We start from the raw sequence: 17,352 nt of genomic DNA, 5'->3' as shown, positions 1-17,352 counted from the left end.
ACGCACGCAAGTGAGCGTTATCCTTGTACGCGTGTGTCCATTTATTATGGGTTGCGAACGCTTGCACGTGGTGAGTGAGATCCTTGCTGCGTGCTTGTCATCTCCAAACAGACTGCTTGCTCTCCCAGCCGAACAGAATTAATTTGCCGAGGATTTAAGCAGCTCAGTGTCCGCAATGTCCAGCCATGGTGGCGCATGCTTTGTTCGCGTGAATCGCGATGGTGTGGTCTGGCAACAGCAGAGTGCATGCTTTAATAATTAGAGCAAGCAAGCTGCCTTTGTTGAGCAGCACGACGTCAAAACAGATCCATTCTTGGTGTGACCTCAGTGGCTTCCAATAATCCATCATAATACTGCAGTCAGAAAGATCAGTATACCTATCCTGGTACATCATAAATAATCTCAATTATACTTGCTTTCCAGGGTAGTTAATCTATTTAATGGTGAAAACCAATTTGTACGGTAATAAAAATTACTATCCACATATATTAATTTTAAATAATTGTTTGAGAGATTAATCAGTTTTAGGGCACAATTTTATGTGCAGGGAATTAAGAAATATACAATTTCTACAATAAACAATTTGTTCAATGAACGCTATATTGATTGAAATGCACGACGGAAAATAACAAACTGTTGTTTTCCACGTTAATACGATGTACTGAAAAACACTTTTTTTCAGGCCCAACTCTTTGATGAGTCGCTAATGGGTTTTTGTTGTTATTATTATTCAACAAGTGAAGTAACTTTCGTGCTGTTTTTCCACACGTGCCATTATTCACGACAGACAAGTGACAATCACGTGTTGTTCTGTTGCGTCAATGCGCCCACAACAGACGGTACCTACGAGGAAACTCCTTGTTCCCTGAACAGCACGGAATGTTCCCAAAACTTTATCTGAAGCTCTGGTTTACTCCCAAACTCAGCAAGGTCACCTTTCAAGTCACGCCATCTTGTCCACGTCCGTCAGGAATTGATTTTTTTTCAAACGCTACCCTCTTCGCCGTTTTCCGTCGCTTGGCCATCGCCTCTGCAATCCCCCCTCCTCCTCCTCCCCCCCATCTGCGCCATGCCACGGCAGAGTGACAGTACCGTAACCAGCAGCCAGGAGCAATGGTCGTCTTTTTCGCCTTGCCCCACCAACGCCCCAGCTCACCAATGGCCCCATACAAGGAAGTCACAGTGGGCGTCGCAAGCTCGGACAAAAGAGCCTGAATATATGCCCTGTACATTCGATATAAAAGAATCTTTTGTTTTGCTAAAACTAAACAATTTTGGTCAAACATTAGGTGATTTCATTGCCTTATAAATAACCTTTTTTGGAGGCCAGTAGCAAATTATCTAGCAGCTGCGGTAGCTGTGGCAACAAATGGAACACTAAAGTAATTCATCACTTGCTAAGTTCTTTAGTTTAGATTTTTTTCCCCTCTTTCTCCCCAAAGTGCAGCGCACATCAGGCACGGGGATTGACAGTTGATCTATTGACCCACCAACATGCAACCTCTGACTCCAGGAATAAATGACCTCTTTCCCCATGCTCAAAAAACGGCCAATGAAATATTTAAAATGCCATTCAGCTCATGAAACAGTGATGAAAATTTCAAGTTAAGTCCCCAGAGAAGTTTGTTAAAGACTAAATGTGTATTACTGGGACTAAAAATCCCTTTAATGTATATTGCATACCCATAAAGTGGCTGTTAAAAAATATACATCATCTTTTTGTCCGTGAAATAATTTCAGCAGTATCAAAGTACTGCTTTGGCACTCTTCCACGTTTTACTTTACGTCCCAATTTACGGCATTGAAATCCCATTACATTTAAAACAATGGTTTTACATCTGAAATTGCTCACCGCTGATTGAACGCTAAAGAGCTCTTCACGTGAATGCGAGCTTCGGAGAGAGAAAAAATAAAGCACGTATGGAATTCAGGGAATGGCATCCAAAGCATTCATAGAGTCTAATATAAGCAAATTACATTAATGACTCCAATTCCAAATACTCCGCGCCACATTGTTACAGGTACCTTTTTTACGAGCGCTTTACATGAAATGTGATCTTATTGTTAACTACAAGTGAATACACAATTAATTAGGCAATGCTGTGCCGTGCTCAGATGCTGTATACTTACAGTTAAATAAAAAAAAGTCACCTCATGGCCCGACAGGTCTGGCTCAATTTACAAGCATGTAATTAAGAAATATGTGCACACACGTGCCTTTGAAATATGCTCAAAAACTTGACAGCAACGAAAACAGACATTGCACCAAATGCAAGTCACCATGAAATCACGAAACATAAAAAATAAATTCATATACTATCAATTCAGCTTCACAATTCATGGCAGCACTAAACTGACAAAGGCACCCCAAATATGCTCGTGTTGAATGTGTAGAGCCACATGCCAATACAGATCTATAGATATACCGAACACTTTCAATACATATTGCGCATAACAAAAATAAGTGGCATCGACAAAGTAAAAAAAAATCGGTGCGATGTTTCTCTTTTTGTAGAGACAGGACGTGGAAGTTAATCATGGTAGCATTGTGACATGCGTGAATTAACATTCTAAAGTGACGACCTGGCACAGAGGTTTATTTTACATTCAAATTGTCCAGAGCAGATGGTACAAAACACGGGCGAGAAAAATAAACCGAAGTCAGTACACCAATATTCATGCTGTTTCAGCATATTCACGTGAAGCCGAAATGGTATCTGCCTTTCTAACTGCCCAGCGCACAGGTGTTCAGGTATCGGTCGCTCTGCATTCTCATGCTGCATCACCGCGTGCCACATTCTCGGCAAAACTTTGCTCGATTTGCCCCGCTCCGGTTTGGAATCTCACGGCGGGGTCCCTTGCTTGCTCAGGCCCAGGACAAATAAACACGCCAGAGAGCACGGGTAAAATCAGCCCTCTCCCGGGGAGAGCACAGGATGTGGAAGTCATTAAAGGGTGGCCTCTGGGAGCACCGATTACAGCAACCATAAACTACAAGCCCCACTCGCGCACAGAGGAACGCCGATGCCACCGCGGTGACACACGCATGTATAATAACGGGCCAGGTATTGCATTCTTGCGCGCTTCGTCACTTCATTTCAGGCTGCAATATTGTGTTGTTTTTATCGTAATAAGGCACTTCCTCATCGCGGTAGTGAAATAAACGCGCCAGTCAGAGTGGTATGATCAAACGCGTGTGTATTTAAACAATATTCCTTGCGAAGTTATTTCCATTACAAACACGTGCTTGAACAACAACAGCGATGCACATATTTTCGCGAAGAACAAGGCACTCGTAAGTAAATTGCAAATGAGCAGTCACTGTCAGTGCTGATTTGCAGCTAATATTTAATCACTTGCCAATCCATCGAGTCTTACAGCTGCACTTATGCTGCAGGACTTGGCTTCAGAAGCTCAGACAAGCCACAGGGCAGGCGTTCACTCAACGAGATAGCAAACTCAACTCCGAGCATTGACAGTTCACAACAAAAGTTTAGTCGATTGTCATTAGCAGTTGTGCTTTTTAAAAAATCAGCGCAAGTGTTCTCCAATTAAAGTCTACATGCGTATCCATTAATCCGTGCCTTTGCATGCAAGGGTTGATTTCCAGGCAGCTGTGCACGTATTGCGATCGTGAGAGAACGTGCGAGTGAGTTTGCCTTTGCCCGCTTGCATGTGCCTTTGTGTGGAGTGGCAGCGGTTAGCGCTGCGCTTGCGCTACGAACCCGGCCACCCGAGTTCGATTCTCGCTCACGGCCAACACAAGTCACGATTATTTGAACCGGTCCTGGGCCTCCCCAAGATCGACTCAGCCTCAAAACGAGTACCTGTGGCGGTGTGTAAACATCGCCACTGGGAAGACAAAGGTGACCGAGCGTGGTGACGGCCACTCACGCCCACGTGTGCCGTGCCCAGCCTCCATAGGTGCTCGCTAACAGCACTTGCACCAACAGTCTGTTACAGGCTATAGGGGAGGGGAGGGGGTGGGTCATTTAGTCTCTGTCTTTGCATGTGCCTCTGTGTTTTAGCCCGCTATCTCGCACCGTGCTGGACTGGAACGTCAAAGGTATGGAAACAGCCCGGCGGGCAGGTCGCCACCCAGAGGAAGAGGGGGGGACGGGGGGGTCACGTGTGAGCCTACTTCACCTCGCGAAGCCTGTAATTATGAGCGGAAGAGAAGGGCCGATTGTCACGAGCGCTCTCCAGCACTGCTTCCTTTGTGAGAATGAAAAGTGAGTCCCTCTAAGCCGGCACATCGGCCCTGATTCGCCGTTGGGGTGGACACTAAACAAATGAATGTATTCACACGGCGCGGACGTGTGAGACTTGAAGTGACATATTAACGGTTTAGCATATTTCTTTAATGAGTAAAGTGCCGACTGCCCAAATGCGACTGACAAGCAACAGCTCACAAGGATAGATTTCCTTGCAATGATTGACGTGGAATTGTTTGAGAAAATATGGCAGTATTTTGGTATTGAGCCACGTGAGTGCATTTAAGTAGTAGTTCTTACAAATGTCAATAATTTATTTAGTTTTTCAGTGATAAAAAGTACGGTCAATTTAAAAAGGTGGAATTATGCAACGAAAAAATATAATATTTTCACGAATATTTCCTTAAACACCCAGCGGAGTTCGATGTTTAGTCGACGGCATGAATGCTAACCGCTAAATTAAAGCAGTTTAATGCGGTGCCAAAACTAATACACTACGGCAAACAGTCAGAAATGTCACTTGTTAAGTCTTCGCGTTGCCGCGACATGCCAGTTTCACCACCTCCACGCTCCGAGGCTAACGGGTCTTGGTCCTTCCGCGAAGAGATCTCTCTCATCCACAGGGCGCACCACAAGGTAGACAGGGAGGGACAGAGAGAGAGAGACAGCGTCGGGGGAGATTTCGGCGCCTCTGTTAGCCCCCCCCCCCCATTTCGCCCACCGCGACTGACAATGAAATCCCCACAGCAACACCCCCCACATCGCTTTTAACCCACCCCAGCACCCGCTATGCGCCCCACGCTTAAACATCGGACCTTTTGCCCCCCCCCTCCACTGCCCCACGGCTGCCCTCCCCCCCCTCCTCCCCCTCCTCCATCTCCCCCTCCTCCTTTCTGCGTCCCATTCGTTCGCTCATTCCTCCTCCGCGTGCTTTCTCTCTCTCCCTTCTCTCTCTCGCTCTCCCCTTTTTTTCTTCGTCTTCTTCTTCTTTGGAAAACAAGGCGCGGGCACCGGGCATGAGAAAATGGCCACGTGAATGGTAAACTCCTGGCGGCCTTTTGATGGAAGGGTGAATGGGGGCCACTGAGTCAGGGCGTGGAGCTCAGAGGAGGCCATGTGGAACCTGCCCTGGGTGGGCGGGGTCGGGTCGGGTGCGGGGGGGGGGCGCCGTTTCTAAAGGGGCGAGCGATGATGATGATGAGCGTGGGGGGTGGTGAAGAGAAGGGTTGGTGGGGGGGGGCGGAGTGGTGAGGAGGGGTAAGGTGGCGAGATGTTAACTACCTCGTCTGGTATACAGGAGGTCATGGGTTCGAACCCAATCCTGAACACCTGTGTACTTGGAGTTTAATCTCACCGTGGTGGCGTGGGTTTTTCTCCGGGTCTTACGGTTGTTCCTTCAACATTTAGCATCAACGTGCGTTTGGAGTATTTGGCTGCTATACATTTCCACGTAATAAGCCACTTCGTTGAGCTTTCATTTGTGGCCAGTTTACTTCTGAAAAAGAGCTATGCAGCTCTGTTGTCTGTACCTGGTAAAATAAAAATATATATAGTTTATAGGTAAGATAAGTGGGGATCAAGCACTAGTAACGAGTTCTTAAAATCAAAACATGTTCAGTGAGCCAATAGCTGGGGCCCTCACTGCAGACAAATTACATTTGCAAAGGGGTTAATAAGATCTATCTGTGGGAAATAATTACTTGTGGCACTTACGTACCGATGCTAATAGGTTCTGATGAAGGCCTCCTAACTGGTATTGTACAGTACACATATATATGTTACACATGCCCGCACATGCGTTATAAAATTACTCAGAATCGTTTTAAAGTAGTGCTGTTGCCAATAAACAGATGTGTGATCTTGATTACATAATAAACACATATTTGACCTATGTAAACTCTCAATTGTTATTAATAGTATGCAGCATTGCCGTATTGTGCCTATTAAGCTATGTAATCATTGTGACCTGCATCTAAAATGCTAAATTGACATTATTTTGGGAATTTTTACATGTGCATAATTGTTTGAAAGTTAATAGAATGGTACTCTTCTCAAAAGCAGTTCATTGCCAACATTGGAGGCATAATAAATATAATTCGTAATATAGAGCACACCGCTTTCCCGCATGTCCTCTTGTGTTCTGCAGCATTGATTTAAACCGAAGCTTTTATTACAGTAACAATATAAATCATTAAATCACGTGCCACTGCTCTTGAAACATGAAGTACTAGCTGCCCATTCTGGACCGAAACACCATATGCACAGTTGTCTGTTAGATCAGAAACAATTATACAAAGTTATTAACCACGGTGACAATTACAGCTCCAAAGACATGCTCAATTTTGTAACCATTACGGCAGTAATTGTGAATATTAATAGTACATTAAAAATACACCCAGAAAAACATCAATATTTTTGGCATCCACAGTAGCCGTAGCTCAAGTTATCTGTTTTGTTAAAGGCTGTACTCGAAATATATCTCTTTTTTTTTTTTTAAAGGCAAACTGCTGCCAGCCTGCATCATGGAGGGGTGATGCGTTGGGCCTTTCACAGCGCGTTAGCATCACACGCTGGCTCTGGCCAGACCCCCAGGACAATCAATGCGTGCGATACCGCCAGCGGAGCCGCCCCCACAATGGGGTCCTTTCAGAGCTCGCCAAGAGAGTGGCCCCCCCTCTCTGCCCCCACCCACCCGTCCCCCCCAAACATTACCACCACCACCAACACCACCATCACCACCACCACCACCATCCTCCCCCTTGTCACAAGGTGTTTACGCATCAGGAGTCATCTGAATCATGGAACCAGCCCAGCATAGATTTGCCTTTTGCAAGGCAGCAATGCAAGACTGCCTAACACATGCATACGCGCAAGTATTTAAACGCCGTGGACATTCATGATACGCGGGCCGCTGTTTTGACAATTCCGATGATGTGTGCAGGTTCATTATTTTCTTACCTTTCCAGGTGGCAGCATTTATTTGAGAAAAGCCGATTGTAACTTCTGATCAGGCAGCGATCCATTTATTTTAACAGAGAGCAAACTGCCGGTTGTTACACTATATTTTACCTCGTCATTGGCACCTTGACTACAGGGTTATTATCGAATGTGTCGGGTTCGTTTTAATCAGCAGATGAATGTCATTCAACAGAACAAGTTGGGCATTCACATGTTTCTCCGTATCATAGGCACATGGAGCTTATCATCTTCCAAGACTTGAGAGCGACCAATAACTGAGCCAGACCTCATGACATTACATCGCAGCGTGATGTACACTGTTTACAAAATACCAATAATAAACTTAAATGAAATAATTAAATGCCATTCAAAATAATAATAAAAATTCTCCCTACTTCTTGTTAGCATTAGAGTGCCGTGCTTGTCAGATCTCATGTGATGATGCCAAGGCTTGGATGGAGAGACGCCCACAAGCTCTAATGAGCCTCGGAACATCAGATGCACCTCCTGCTACCGTCTCAAGCCCGCCTTCAAAGGCATTCCACCCCGGTGCCGCAAATAGCGCACAAACGTCAACCAGGATAGCAATCACATCAGCAGACTGCAAAAACACACACACACGCCAGCCAGCCAGCCACCCGTGTTGGCAGATGGCTCATGAAAGTGGCTTCCCACCTCCCCACCACCTCACCTTCCTTTCCACACCAACTGTCTGTCTTTGTGGGGGCTTGTAACCAAGGGAGGTTCGCACAATGGCTGCAGGCACCTTCGCTATTTCTCCTAAAATGTTCCAGTGGCTCTCTCCACTCGCACCCCCCCCCCCTCCTGCTCCCTCTCTTGCCTGGGTCCCTCTGTCAAAACCACAAAACCAAGCAAACCTCAACCAGCGTCCATCCTAGCCTGACCCACGCTGCCCCCAAACTCATGCTCTTGGCGTGTATTTTTGTGGCCAGACTGTAGGTTTGCAGGACTTTGCAGTCGAACCGATGATGACTCTGATTTTGTCTTTAGTTTGCTGTCCTTCCCCCGCACCTCCGATTAGCACGGTTGGTTACGTGCGGTGCGAAAAAAGTTCAACATACATTCCGAAACCATACTGAGTAAAGTTCCCACATGCTTTGATTTGAAAGTTGTCGAACAGAGGACACTATATTTTCCCCGAGCCAGTGTTAAAGATATATTGAATAAAAAAAAACAGACTTATACATTTGAGAGAGTGTAAAAAATAAACTCATTACACTTAATTTGAGCCATACAGTAATAAAGTACCCCTTCAGCAGCACTCCCTATTACAACACTTTGAAATGCAATTTAACTTGGTTGAATATAATATCAGTCCTTGTCGACACAATGACATGCTAGGTTTACAGGTTGCCATGTGTTCAACGCCACGCATATATATTTGTATAATCCGGTGTGAAGTTACTGCTCACATGTAGTCAAAGCTCATAATTTATTCCAACGTTGCAATATTGCAAGGAAGATGATTGAGCAAGGATGACAACAGCCAGTAAAAGAGGACACTGTTTTGCAGCAGCTCTCTGCTAGGTCTGTATGCTGGACTATTCACAGCGACCCTAAACTACACACAAGGTTCTCTTGAATCAAATCTCAATCGAACCGTATTTGAATTCCTAAAACATAATGTTTGACCATCTCGTAATGTTGTATTTGCTCCGCGTCACCCAGTGGGATTTTCAGATAGAATGAGGAACATTCTCCTAGATCAAGGGCAGCTAAAACAAGTGCTCACCATGTCATCCGGATTTTAATCATTCGTTGTGCGGTGAGCACACATTGCACCCACTCGGATATTAAAGGGGCACGGTTGGCGAAGGGATCACGTAGACAAGCAAGCATACCCATGAGACAATGCATACCCACGCCACAGCTCTCATAACCCCCATAACCCCATGCCCAAGACCCCAGACTGCCTCACACACAAGAGCTTGGGAGCTAAGCAGATCATACAGCCACCGGGGATTATAGCATAAGCTTATGCGCGCTGCGAGGCAACGCTGATTTTTTTTCATCCGAAGGCTACACCTGGCCAGACCAAGGGTATAAAGGAGATCAGGCTCCAAGGCTTAGCACAGGTCACAAGGCATTGCCGTGGCATTCGTTGGTAGGCACGCAATGTGTTCGCGGTCGAAAAACACCATTGAATGGACGCAGTTTTAGGTATGAGGATGCAGAAAGCGGTGCGTATGTGCGGTGATGCACATACCGCATATCAATACTTAAAATTAACATGGATGCCCTGAAAAAAATGATGGGGTCAAAGTTTATGATCGAGATACATGGCAAACATTTTTTTATACAATCCCCAAGGAACGTTTGCGTGAGAGGAATTGATGGTAATATGGGAGTTGCTTCTGAGTTGAAATGACAAAGAGTTACAACTTCCTTCCGTGGAAAGCCGGCCCTGGGATGATAACAGGAATGGCCATTGAGGTGAACGGGGAGACGGCGTGACAGTCATTACGAGCCCATCCTTCCATGGAAACATTCTAATTCCTTGTCACTCAAATGTGCGTTAGTGAATCATATTCCCAAGAGATTCAAAGTGCCCATTTTTCCAATGGCGCTACGAAGAACGTCTGATATCCATTCGTGTAAGTTGTTTAATGACTCATGATTTGAGTTTGTTTTATTGTCATTACGCGAATACAAATGCAAATACATGACCCACTAACACACTTAATAATAAATATTACTTAAGTTGTATTATTTCGCTAAATATCCACTCAGTATCACCATTTGCACAATCCTAAGTTTATCAGTCCTTTCCCCCCAAAAAATTCAAGCAAAAGATAATCCTGCTTGCGACAAATACAATTTAATATACATATACACACACGCGTGGGTCAAATCCTGTTGAAAGTAACACACAAATAAAGAACACAACGCAAAGCACAGCATGTTCATTTGCAGTCTCGCCTTTCTGGGGCTGATCATTCTCAGTGATAAAATTAGTGCGATTGTATTGTGCATTACTACAAAAGCTAATGAAATACGCATGAGAGCATGTCTGATATTGCGTACCGTTATCCAATGCTTTTCACGAATAATATGAACATATGTATACAAAAAAAACAAGCGCAGCAAACTCACTGACTTATTCTCGAGTGCGTTCGAATACGTGGGACAGGTGACAGACTTGACGTGCATGGATTTCACTCTCAAACATATTCGCGTAGGGAAATTGTGCTCGTGTTAAAAGTTCGTATATAGTACGACACCTGACCTCTGATCTTAGCAGCACACAAAATAGAGATGGCCACGTAAGTTAAAGCGCGGTGCTATTTGTCGAAGGACGAATGTTTTATAATTTAACGAGTACTGCGTCCAAAGAAAGACACACTGTGATTAAAATACTCGTGTATTTCTCCACCCATACACTAGCAATGCCAGTGGGAGCAATGCAACGCACCGGTACCTCGAAATGCATGCAGCTCCTGCCATAATCAAAGCGCACACTCACGATTTGCGATGAGCGTAACGTAATGGCAAGAAACATTTAAACGCGTTTCAACTCCCAGCGTGTCCACAATCATTACGTTCTGCTAGTACCCATTTCACACACGAGATATGTTTGTAATGAACGCGTGCAGTTTTGTGAACTTTACACGTCCTACTAAGATTATTTTAGAATGGACGAGAAGAGAATCCGTTGCTCTGCAACGGAGAATAAGAGACGGCTGTAATTGTCATCCTCATCTCACAATCCTCCTGAAAGCAATCTTCTTCTTTTACGTAATAAAATGCGAGGTTAACATTTCTTCATATTCTCTAGGATTTGAAGAGTATTCTGCCAAAATAATTACATTAACAGCAGCACAATTTGAAAAGTGAGAGCTGTTTTAAATGAACAGCAGGCAGTCTTCTGTTATAGTTAATCCCACGTCTTTCCATGTCGTTATCTATGAAATGTTTTCCGAACTTTTGCCGTCGTTTCAATTCAATGCTTATTTGTTCCATGGAAAAATCCCGTGCAGCCAGTTACCCGGCTAGCTTTGGTGGCAACGACTCGCAGCCACTCACAACAAGAGTTACTGTTGGGGTGGAGAGAAGCCGAGCCAGCAGCAAGTCAGAAAAGAAAAGGCATTGTTTGTTTTTAATAGGAGTATGTAAAAATGGCACACGCTGAAACAATGCACATAAAGGCTAACTACTGTCATTCAACAGTGCACAGGCGTAACAATCGCCAATCGGCACACTCATTCCTCTTCAGATAAAATGTTTTAATAAGATTCGTACAAACATGCTATAGATGGTGCATATGAAATCGTGGGCATGTTTACTTATCCACAATATAAAATACACAACACACATGCGCTGCACATTGCGTACAATCAGCATACTTCTGTATAAATCACTCCAATGTCACGTCCCTACGCCGGGCTTTTTATACTCCCTTTGGACAAAACTGCCGTAGGCCAACACTTGCTGTAGACTACGGACAGCGCTGACTTGTGCATCCTGTTAAAGCACACGCGTTCACACCCACTAGACCCCACTGATGGCACCGCCCGATATCTCACCCTCCCGGGCATATAAGTTCGGACCCCCACCCCTGGCTTCAATGAGTCTTCGGCGCAATGGGCGGCGATGCGGTTTTTTGCGTTATTCGAGGAGCGCCTCTTCCTACGCCGCGCGCTCTCGTGCCACGGGCCGGGCTCTCCGCGGCAGAAGCAGCACGTGGCACGAACCCCTCTCGCGCACCTGCCACGGCTACACACGCTGTTTCCTCGCCCACCCCAGTGCGGGCCGCAAAACCATGAGTTTCAAGCGACACACACACACAAAAGAGACGCGCAAAAAAGCACTCAGCCTATGTGCATTATGCAGGGACCGCTGATGGTTTTTGGTATGATACATAACGGCTGAGTGCTTTTTTACGCGTTTTTGTGTTGTTGTTTAAAAATATATACTAGCGTTCACGACTGCGACTGAGGAACTTCTACCAAGGGTCTATTAAAGTGTCTTACGATAATCGTTACAATCTCAAAACGCCTGCTCTATTTTTAGTTAAAGGAAAATATGAGGAGATATGCATTTTGTATCTTCCTATATAAATACAAATACGTTTTAGTTCATCACCATATTAGTATATTTCCAGACCAAAATTAACAATCAGTATTTGTTTAAAGCAAACTCTGGAACGGTTTTAACTTTCTGGGTCTCATCAGCAGTGTCAGGATTGTTAACCAAATGCTGCTGGATTAGCAGATGATATTGGCAAGCTCATCTCTATTTTAAAACACGGTTCCTTGTTCAATGCCAAAGAAATTCCGGACATACGTATATGTTTAATTGCGTGCTTTAGATTAGATACATTGCGCATAATTGCATTTTATATTAAAGCTGGCATTAATGTTCGGTGTACTGCATACGAGGCCCACTCTTTTGTTTAAAGCCACCATACACACACACATTCTCCAGTTTTCTGAACAATGCGCTAAATATGCAGCGCAGGTAGCCGATAAGAGAAATTCGTGAATGTAATCTGATGCTCAAGTGTTGTATGTGTGCATATGAATACAGCAATGCAATGCACGCCAGAGGGACGCTCACACATGAAACCCGCTCCTCCTGACTTATTGAGGCCATGCAATGTCCACCTCTGGTGGTGTAGGTAATGTCTGTAACCACACGCAGCACGCGTCCGTGCGTACGGATGTTTTTGTTGATCTAATTGGTGAGATATGCACTGAACATGGAAATTTGACCAACGAGCTCAAAATCTGTTCAATATTACGATCACAGCACCGTGCCCATATGAGATTAGATTAGCGTGTCATAATGTGCGATTCATGTTTTGTTTGTTTCAATGAACGTGGAGGCAATCATGAGCACAACGCACAAAGAGACAATCGCCTTACAGACAGCCGCCCCTTTCGCACTAGCCTCGCTGCAAAAACGCACGTCCACAAATAAAGCGAGGACAACAATTGCAATAGAACACATTTAATGTGACTAAAAGTAAACCGGTTGAAGTTGTAGCTTGCCAAAGACTCAGCTGGGTACCTACACGGCCGTCTTCCTCAGCCAGCGATCCTTTCTATCGACGCTGTCGGTGTGTCTTTCGGGAGGAGAGAGGGACGCGCCTGATAATAAACTTTAGTTGACCGTCGTCGCTTCATTGCCAAGCATTGCGAGCCTCCCTCTGCTGGCGATATTGCTGGACAGCGGGGGGTTGTGAGTGTTGGGAGGCGTGGCATATTTACAGCAACAGCAGCAGTTGTATTATTACGTCTACTGCTGTGGTATTACATTTCATCGCATGGCGAAACGTATTTACCGTAGTGGACAAAAACAATTACAAAGTACACCTATTTAAAATGTGTCGCCAGAAAACCGCGTTTCGCCTGTACGGATAATACTGACGAGTAACCTCGCGAAGGTAAAAACAGAAGTGTAACGGCACTCTGTGAAAGCTTGCTGCGAAATGTCACGTTTACGTGTTCACAATAGTGCGCCATGAAGGCTCCCTTCCGTTTGTCGCTTCTGCCAGGGGCTAAATCCCTCGCAAGTACAAATTTGTGCAGCTTGCATCACGCGTCCGCGCGAGACGTTACAGATCAACTTTGCAATCATCGATCGGGACAGGTTGGGCACAAGAGGCTCTTGGCGAGAGTTTGTGTACGCCACGCGAAATTCTGAAGACAAACATGTCACAGGCGGGGTGGTGCAATGCACACAACTCCGCGTTCGGGGGGGGGGGTCGCCCTGGCAGAAATAGAGTGCACGTAGACGCGTTACAAATATACACGCAGCCGGTTTGTTCGTTAACAAGTTGCTATAATTAACGTCATTTAAAATAATCACTTGCGGATCACTTTGTAAAAAAAAAAAACCCGAAGGGTGCTTTTAGCACGGCGGACCCACTTGTGAGAAAAGAAATCACGGGACTTTTTTCGTGTGTTTTAAACATCCTAGCATTCATGTCCACTTTAATTCCATTCATTGTACAGTGCAGCAACATCACTTACTCGTCGTTGCCGCCGTTGATGATGTTTGGTTAATTCCAATCAGAGCATCACATCGGATTGTTTACACTGGGCAGCAACAAGCATTAAGCGGCGGTCATCACTTTTGCCCAAAAAAGGGGGCTTTTATTCCTCCTTGCGTGGCACGACAACAACCACTGTTATTTTCGTGTTATCTGATGCCTCGCTCACGCATACACGCACACACAAACACGCAGCGGCAGACACAAACAGTATCAGACACATGCACACGACGCACATTGCACACACACACACACACCGTGCATCTTGCACTGCGCCACGAGGCGTGATTGCAAAAGTGGTGTCCGCTTGGTGTGTCTGCCTGCGTGTGTGTGTGTGAGAGGTGGGAGCGGTGGCGCAGTGGTTCGCGCACTGTGTTGCGACATCAGGCTGCCAGAGTTGGATTCCCGCTCACGGCTGAAATCAGCGGTGATTATCGGAACCGGTCCTGGGCATCCCCTAGGTTCACTCAGCCTCAAATGAGTACCTGCTGCGCCGTGTAAACATCGCCACTCGGGAGACAAAGGCGGCCGGGCGTGGTGCTGACCCACGCATTCCCTCGTGCGCCGTGCCCGCCTTCATAAGGTGCTACTCGCTAGCAGCACTTGCTCCCAACAGCCTGCCAAGGCTCTGCGGGGGATCTTTGTCTTTGTGTGCGGTGCCCACAGAAGCTTCGGGTCCCCGTCCCTCCCGGGGTCTCGGAGACCCCTTTCTCTCCCCCCTGTGTAACCCGAGCCCGAGCCGTCTCCATCACACATCTGGTTCGCTTCAATTGGCGCTGACAGCGCCCCAACACTGCCGGGACGGCAACTACAAAATAAATAAACAGCGTCCTGCCCGGAGCGATCGTGGGGATATATTTTGTGTTCTTGTTTTTTTGAGTGCTTTGCTTCGGCCCAAAATTTAAATTGGTTTGTCGCGAGGAGCTGCTGCGGGTGGCTTTGGGGTGGGGGGGGGAGCGACTGGTTGAAGAGACGCGGGGCATTCAGAGATGGAGACAGCGCAGAGGTATCCGGTTACCCGTGGGCTGGATCGGCAGAATGTACCCCGCTCCTCCCCTCCCGAGAATTAGGGGACCGCTATTCGCAAGTGGATAGCGGCTCCGAGCCTGCGAGCCGGCTCGCGTGGTCCCTTCACGCGCATGTCACACGCGGAACGTACGGAAACAAACGCACTTTTGGCACGCACACGCCATGGCTTTCGTACGTACACGCGTGCCCCTATATTGTAGCACGCGTTATAAGATAACGTGGCTATGTCAAAGATTCGTCTCAATTATTTATTATTAGGCTACGCATATATGTGCGCACAACTACTCGCCACAAACTTACATCGCCGATTTGAAATCCCGGTTCAAGAACGTGCGTATAGCCGCACACTGAAATACGAAATGAAATTACAAAGGGAATTAATGCCACGGTACTTTGCACGTACGCGCACCATCGCTTCGACACACAAACAGCGGCAACACCGCACAGCGTCACCCGCTTCTCGCACAACATCATCTCTAACTCGGAGGGTTTTTTTTTCTTTTCCCCCCGTGACGCTGGGGCTTTAAACGTATGGAAGAGCAATTGGGTACATAACGGGCACTCACCGCTCCGCTATCCGCCGTTGGGAGCCAACCCACCCGCAGCGGAACACCAACTTAACACTTTACTAACCACAGCGACGCAACTCGAATCAAAACTTTTTTGAGTTTCTTACCCGCGTTCGTTTGTTCCTGCCCGTGGCACTTTTTGCGTGTTTTCAACACGCTGCCACCTCGTTCGTAGCGAAGCGTGGGGTCTCCCCCCACTCTCCCCCCACCATCACCACCCACCCACCCACCACATCTCACCTCCCGTCCCGTTAGCGCGCGGTTCAGGCCGTGCGTGGAACGCTTCGGCGGCGGCGCTTCGCAGGTAACGGCGCAAGAGCAACAACAAAAAAGCGAGCGCTGTACGTCGGAGAAAAGCAAAAAAAAAGTAATAAGCACGTGCTCGATGGAAACTCACCGTTTTTTCTCTTCGGGTTGGCTTGCTTTCGTCGCTTACACCTCGGTCCCTCCGCCATGATCGGCTGTTGCTTCATTGATAAAACTCGGAGCATTTCTCAGCTCTCGGAAGCTGCTGCGCTCGGTGTTCCCAGCACACAGCTACCTCCAACCACCACCACCAACCACCTCAACCACTAACCCTCCCACCCACTCGCCCACCTAACCCACCCCTCTCGCCCACCGTTGCTGCCGCCGCCCTGCAGATCACTCGCGTTGACCGCGCCCCGCTCCGCTTGCCAAACTCATTTAAATACAGCAGAGCCTCGGACGGGGATGCGTCCGTGCTGTTGCCCTGCCTGTTTTGTACTCTCCCCCGCCCGCCTGCCCGCCCCACTATAGCTCAGAGTTACTAACACCAACGAGTATCCTTACGTTACGCTCGCTCGCTAGTTCGCTCGTGATGAAGCCGGCTCGCACGGAGGCCAGCCGCGCACTATCAACACGCACGCAAAGCAACCCCGAATAATTAATGAACAAAATAACAACGGTACAAAAAAGAGGGCAGGCACGCTTTCGGAGCGAGTTAATTAAGCTGAGCGGTAGCTCACGATGCGTTCATGTTTAGCGTCATCTCGAAACAGACCCGCGCAGCCACGCACGCACGCACGCGTGGGTGCGCGCACAAGGGGGGTGAAGAGAGAGGGGATGCGTAGAGCGGATACACTAGCGGAAAGTTTTCTTTTTGTGTGTGTTTTAAGCCCTCTGCCTCGCACGCACGCACACACACACACTCGCTCTTCTTCTCTGGCTGTCTCTCGCTCCCCCCCGCCCCCCGTCGCCTTTCTCTCTAAAGCGAACTGTGGTAACGGCTACCTCCGCCCGGCACCGTTACTCGTGCGCAGCTCACAAGGGCGGTCGCCTCCCCGTGCGCGAGCGAACTGCGCGTCTGTGATGCGGGGCAGCAGCGAGCGACGTTTACGCACGGAGCGTGGTGGATACGCGTCTCGCACCGTGACTCCACCACCAGTCGATACGAGCGCGCACTCCTCCTCGCTCTTGCTGCTGCTGCTGCTGCTCCTCCTCCTGACCCCTCTCCTCCTACTCCTTCGTCTGCTCCCGCTGTTCGCTGTACGTGCCATGGGACTTCTGGAGATGACAACTGCTTCGCGAAGCCAAGAGGGGAAGCCGC

General features: G+C 47.2%; 1 protein-coding gene across 2 annotated transcripts in view; it reads right to left on the bottom strand.

Moving 5' to 3' along the window:
* Positions 1-17,116, bottom strand: part of LOC133344612 (zinc finger E-box-binding homeobox 2-like) — a 75,904-nt gene extending 58,788 nt beyond the window's left edge. The window contains exon 1 of one of the 2 annotated variants that reach the window (XM_061554624.1): positions 16,183-17,116. In XM_061554624.1, the coding sequence (XP_061410608.1) occupies positions 16,183-16,276 (94 nt within the window). In that variant the 5' untranslated portion in view covers positions 16,277-17,116. The remainder of the gene's footprint in view (positions 1-16,182) is intronic. The other variant, XM_061554623.1, reaches the window with a different exon arrangement.
* Between the last annotated feature and the right edge of the window lie 236 nt (positions 17,117-17,352).

The sequence above is a fragment of the Lethenteron reissneri genome, chromosome 20 (assembly GCF_015708825.2).
Source record: "Lethenteron reissneri isolate LAM-NWPU_2019-01 chromosome 20, ASM1570882v1, whole genome shotgun sequence".
Lineage (NCBI taxonomy): Eukaryota > Metazoa > Chordata > Hyperoartia > Petromyzontiformes > Petromyzontidae > Lethenteron > Lethenteron reissneri.
This window is presented reverse-complemented; position numbering and strand designations above follow the sequence as displayed.